General features: G+C 52.1%; 3 protein-coding genes across 3 annotated transcripts; 1 reads left to right on the forward strand and 2 right to left on the reverse strand.

Annotated features, from left to right (window-relative positions):
- Positions 1-33: 33 nt before the first annotated feature.
- GUITHDRAFT_148731 (hypothetical protein) lies at positions 34-1,468 on the reverse strand (the record flags this gene model as incomplete). Its single annotated transcript, XM_005819202.1, has 10 exons — positions 34-484; positions 536-586; positions 638-726; positions 851-890; positions 934-968; positions 1,026-1,068; positions 1,117-1,173; positions 1,222-1,287; positions 1,340-1,393; positions 1,442-1,468. Coding segments are annotated over 10 exons (913 nt in total), but the record flags the coding sequence as incomplete, so codon positions are not given.
- A 1,142-nt stretch (positions 1,469-2,610) lies between these two features.
- Positions 2,611-3,642, reverse strand: GUITHDRAFT_121542 (hypothetical protein; the record flags this gene model as incomplete). The annotated part of the gene is made up of 4 exons (XM_005819203.1): positions 2,611-2,912; positions 2,966-3,119; positions 3,274-3,331; positions 3,503-3,642. 4 exons carry the CDS (start codon positions 3,640-3,642, stop codon positions 2,611-2,613), a joined length of 654 nt encoding a protein of 217 aa, XP_005819260.1.
- Positions 3,643-3,798: 156 nt separating this feature from the next.
- On the forward strand, positions 3,799-4,017 carry GUITHDRAFT_48929 (hypothetical protein; the record flags this gene model as incomplete). The annotated part of the gene is made up of 1 exon (XM_005819204.1): positions 3,799-4,017. A coding segment is annotated over one exon (219 nt), but the record flags the coding sequence as incomplete, so codon positions are not given.
- Positions 4,018-4,999: the final 982 nt, after the last annotated feature.

The raw sequence follows: 4,999 nt of genomic DNA on the forward strand, positions 1-4,999 counted from the left end.
CTTGCCCCAACCCCCCACCTATCAACTGCTCACCTTCTTCATCCTCCTCTCCAGGATGGTTCCTGAAGTCCATCTGCACATATGCGCTCAGGGCGTCCATCCGCTTGCCATATTTGCGGTAGAGGCGGGCGACGAGCTCTGCCTCGCGTCCCTTCCACTCCCTGCAGATGCGGGGGAGGAACTCCGGGTCCTGCTGAACCTTCTCTGGGTGGACCTTCTCGTAGTAGAGCCGGAGGACCTTGTAGAATGTGGAGTCCGCCTCACTGTCAGCGGCAGGATGCCGGATGTAGCCGTTGGGTATCGGCCTCCTGTCCTTGGCAGACTTGACCGGCGAGCTCCTCCTGCTCGGCCTCGCGGCTCCCGGAGCATGCGAACCTTCTTCTTCGTCGATCCCTGCGTCTGTGAAGGGAGGATCAGCTCTGCCAAGGTCCATGCAAGGTCTACCTTCGTCCCCTGTCGGGGCTTGCATGCGACGATCTCCGAGCTAAGGAGAGTGAACATGAGAACCGAGGGACAGAGCAGAGCAAGCGCTCACATCCATGTGCATCATCACATACCCGGACCACGACACTCGGAGGAGGTCTCCCTGAACGAAACCGTGAGACAAGGGAAAGAGGAGATGAAGGAACATTCTCACTTCTGACGTCGCGCAAACGATCCCAACTTTGTCCCTCGCTATGCAAGAGATAAACTTGCCATCTGGATCCAAGATCAGACCCACAAGGCCTGACACAAGCTTGCAGTCGACCGGGGGGAGGCATCCGGTGCCTTAGCTGCAAGGTGTACTGATCTGCATCACTCGAATTAGCCAACAGCCCTTTCTCCGCTCGCCCGCCTTGTGCTCGCGCACCTATGTCTCCCAACAGGGCAGGGATGGAGTATGACGGGATCTGAGCGACGCGTGACTTGCTTGGAGAGAAAAGAGCAAGTCACCTTGATGAGTGAATAGAAAAGAACACTTCCACTCTCTGCTCATGGTCCAGCCATACTAGTAAGCGATAGCGCAACGTTCTCAAGTCCTTCACCTGTCAGCACAGCAAGCTCCGTGCTGCCGTGCTTCCATATCACCTTGTTCCACACTTATTCTATACTCAGACAAGAGATAGCAAGTTTTACTTCTCGATTCCCATCCATCCCATCCATGTTGCTCCTGATATGCTGAGCAAGTAGGACCTAGGCATGAGAATCACTAACCTTCTGACGATGGTCTCAGTTGCAAACCCTCTCAATTTTTCCTCCCCAGATGGAGAGACAAGAGCGAGTCAGAGACGCCAGGAACTTGTTCGTCTGCACTCGGCAAGTGACAAACAGGACGCAGCAAGCATGGCATCGCACATACCTTGTCGAACTTCATGCTCTTCACCACCTCGTCATTGGGTTCGCAGTCAAGAATCTGAGCACCATCGTCCATCATTCAGTTCATGTTCCATGTTGCAATCACCTTGGGCGATGATAAGATGAACGCCATGGTTGAGGCCGCGAGGAGGGACTGATGTCTTTACGGCCTTGCAAGCTCCATGAAGTAGTTCAATCCGATCTCAATCCCTCCGTGCAGATGCATAGAATGCCATCATCTTCCACAACATTCATTCAGCACGCTCTGTTGCTCATTGTGACTATCTGCCTCCAGCCTGCTACATATATCCCTTCGCTCCTCCCTAGAATACATTTCTCGGCTACAATCGGTGCTGTATACAGGTCTCGCAACATAAAAGTGAAAAGAATCTCTCTCGCCTGCCATACCATGACCACCGTTGTACTCATGATCGCACTCGCACCATTGTCCGTCATCACTCGCTGCCTATCGATAGTTCCACTGCTCGGCTTCTCTTTCAACCCCCCCCCCCCGCCCCACCTCGCATCACATCAACATAGGCATGCGTATCCAGCTGCCTCCTCTAGATCGACATGCAACCATTCACCTTGCAACGGGCACAACAAGAGGACATCCTGTCATGCACTGCTCTCTCTCCTCCCGACTTCTCCCTGCCATCTTTCGCCTCGTCGCCCCTCGCCCCTCCCGCCATCCCGAATCCTGCTGGGATGTAACGACGCACAACGACTGGTGTAACTGTCTTATATAACTGTAAATTAGGGCCAGGCTACTCACCGTGCCGCAGTGCACGGGCCCGGCCCCCGGGCCCGGCGGCCGTGACGGCGTGACTCAATGGGCCGTACAGTCGCCACTCAGTACGGTCGGTCAGGTCAGTGGGCTCCGGGGCGCCGCCACCGGGCAGGTGAGCACGGCGGGCCAAGCCGCCTCGGCGGAGCCTCCGGGAGCCCGCCTCAGTACCGTACCGTCAGGTCCCATTGATGTCACAGTGGTTGCGGCGGACTCCCGGCCCACCTCCGAGGACTGTCTCGTGGCGTCAGGTACTACAGTATCATGAGAGCATTCGCAACCTGCTGCCTCGTCGAGAGGGTGAAGTATCGCTGAAGCCATCCGCTCGACATGTCGGCAGGCGAGACGCGACCTGTTCCGAGAAGCCTCGGACTCTCTGAGCGAATGGAGCTCAGAGTCGAGAGCATGGTTTATTCAACAGATGGAGGAGGCCAAGAAGCAGAATGTCGAGACATACATCGGCACCGAAGGCACCGAGGGGACCTCCTTCATCTCCATGACTCTCCTAGGCATTTCCTCGATGTTTGTTCGCAAGAACCGCGGGTGTAAACGCAGGCAAGGTCGCAGGAATAATATCTTCCAGTCCCGCTTCCAACGATCGTGCATCGAACTTCGGACGTATCCGGCCCGGTGTAGACGACCGGCAGCCCTTCCGGATTCGAATCAGGCCGCAGTTCGTAAGGTGCGTAGCTCTTGTTGCAGACGCAGTAGGTGCTGCCGACGGACGACGTGTTCAACCGCTGTTTCCAGGCATTGGACGACGTGCTGTTTCCAGGCATTGGACGACGTGCTGTTTCCAGGCATTAGACGAAGTGCTGTTGAAGGAGTACGTGCCTGCCGGACAGCGCGTGCAGGGGACGTTGTTGTTGGGATTGATCGGATTGCCGTAGTAGCCCTGAGGAAGGCAGTAGCAAGAAAGAAAGTAGCCCTTCTTTGGCTCGTAATAGATCTCTGTATTGGTCTTGAAAGCAAAGCCCTCTGTCACGCAGAACAGGATCTGACAGGAAGCAAGCGAAGGGCTAAGGGCCGGTGCAGATTTTCCGCTGACCGGCGGGCTGTAGGGATCGTACTAACAATCTGTGTAGAAGTGTAGTTGCCATCGATCGGGACGCTGGGCAGAAATCGGGCGTTATTTCGTAGAAGGAAAGCACCAGAAGGTTTTCGCTTGCAAGGATGATCGAACGCTTCTTAATGTCAGGTGTGAATTTGCTGAACGTGACACCATTGACCTGTTTGAAGTCTTTGACCTGCCGATTCTTCGCGTCTACAAGCGGCTGCAATCTACCGTCAGTGGCAGCTATCAAGAAGGAACGCTTCGTTCCCCACCGCCGCAACCGATCCTGGAATGTTGACAAGGAAAAGGGAGTTGGATGACATCACCCAGACGGCCCGGTATCCGTCTTGTGCGCATAGGCCTTGCGGATTTGATTCAGACGAAATGCTCCTGATTGCTTAGATCGAGGCTGAGGGCTCCTTTCCGGCTGAGGTTTCTTTCCTCCTCTTCCTTGTTTCGAGGTCATGAATCAACCAATTCGCTTCCAGACTCATGATGTTGGCGGCTAGTATACACAACACAAAGATTGTCAATGAAGGACACAATCTACAAGAACATTCTATTGTTTTAGTTAGAGGAGGAAGAGCCGTTGATTTACTACCGGCATTTTTAGTTTACTTCTGGTATGAGTTTACATCGCATTCCTTTATTTGTTTGGTCCGTATTAATTACTGCGTTTTTGTTATTATTATGTTTGCCTGTTTGTGCTGGTGCTATTACAATGCTACTTTGTGATAGAAACTTTAACACAACTTTTTTTGATCCTTCAGGAGGAGGGGACCCCGTTTTATATCAACATCTTTTTTGGTTTTTTGGTCATCCGGAAGTTTACATCTTGATATCGAGTAAAATATGGATGAAGAAGATAGAGAAGCAGAAGATAGAAGTCTCTAAGTTTACTGGGAGGTAAACTCCTCCCTTTCCTCCTCCGAGGCTCTATCCCTTCATCTTTCCCTCTTTCCCTTCTTCCTCCCTCCTTCCTCCTTCTGAGGCTCTCCTTCCCTTCCGGGCCTTCTCTTTCCTCTTTGACTCTATCGCTTCTCTCTCCTTGTCTCTCCCTCACATCACCTGACCTCTCCCTTCCCTCTCCCTGTCCTGCTCTTTCCCTCTCTCCTCTTCCGAGGGGAGAGAAGGTATGCGGGGTGGTCCAACAAGGGGGAGGGAGGTCACCGGAAGCTAAGAGATGGTACAGCTGGAGCTGAGAGGTGAAGGAGGCAAGACAGGACCTCAAGGACATGAGGCTGCAAGAAGATGGAGACACCAATAACCTGCCATGATCGGCGCATGAAGGCATGCCGATGGGGGTAGGAGCAGGTGGGCTTGAGAGGGCGGGTTTGCAAGCATGCATGGTGGTATGGGACTTATACGATTGGGATCCGAATCTTTATTCATTGATCATCTCGATCCCACGGGCTCCACAGATTGATTGGTTTGAATGGATCTCGCATCTATTCTCAACTATGGGTGATCTTGGTTTGTGCATCTCATTCCTGGTTGCAGCGGTTGGATCGATGGAACCCGATGATCTTGATATAGCCTATGTGATATTCTTGTTGATTGCTATGATTCTCATGATCTGCATCAGTTCCCTTATTGCCTTATTAAAAGGGTACTCGCATGAAAAAATGATGATGATGATGATGATGATGATGATGATGATGATGATGATGATGATGATGATGATGATGATGATGATGATGATGATGATGATGATGATGATTGAGATGATGATTGAGATGATGATGATGATGATAGATGATGATTGAGATGATGATGATGATGATTGAGATGACGATGATGATGATTGAGATGATGATGATGAT

The sequence above is a fragment of the Guillardia theta genome, assembly GCF_000315625.1.
Source record: "Guillardia theta CCMP2712 unplaced genomic scaffold GUITHscaffold_238, whole genome shotgun sequence".
Lineage (NCBI taxonomy): Eukaryota > Cryptophyceae > Pyrenomonadales > Geminigeraceae > Guillardia > Guillardia theta.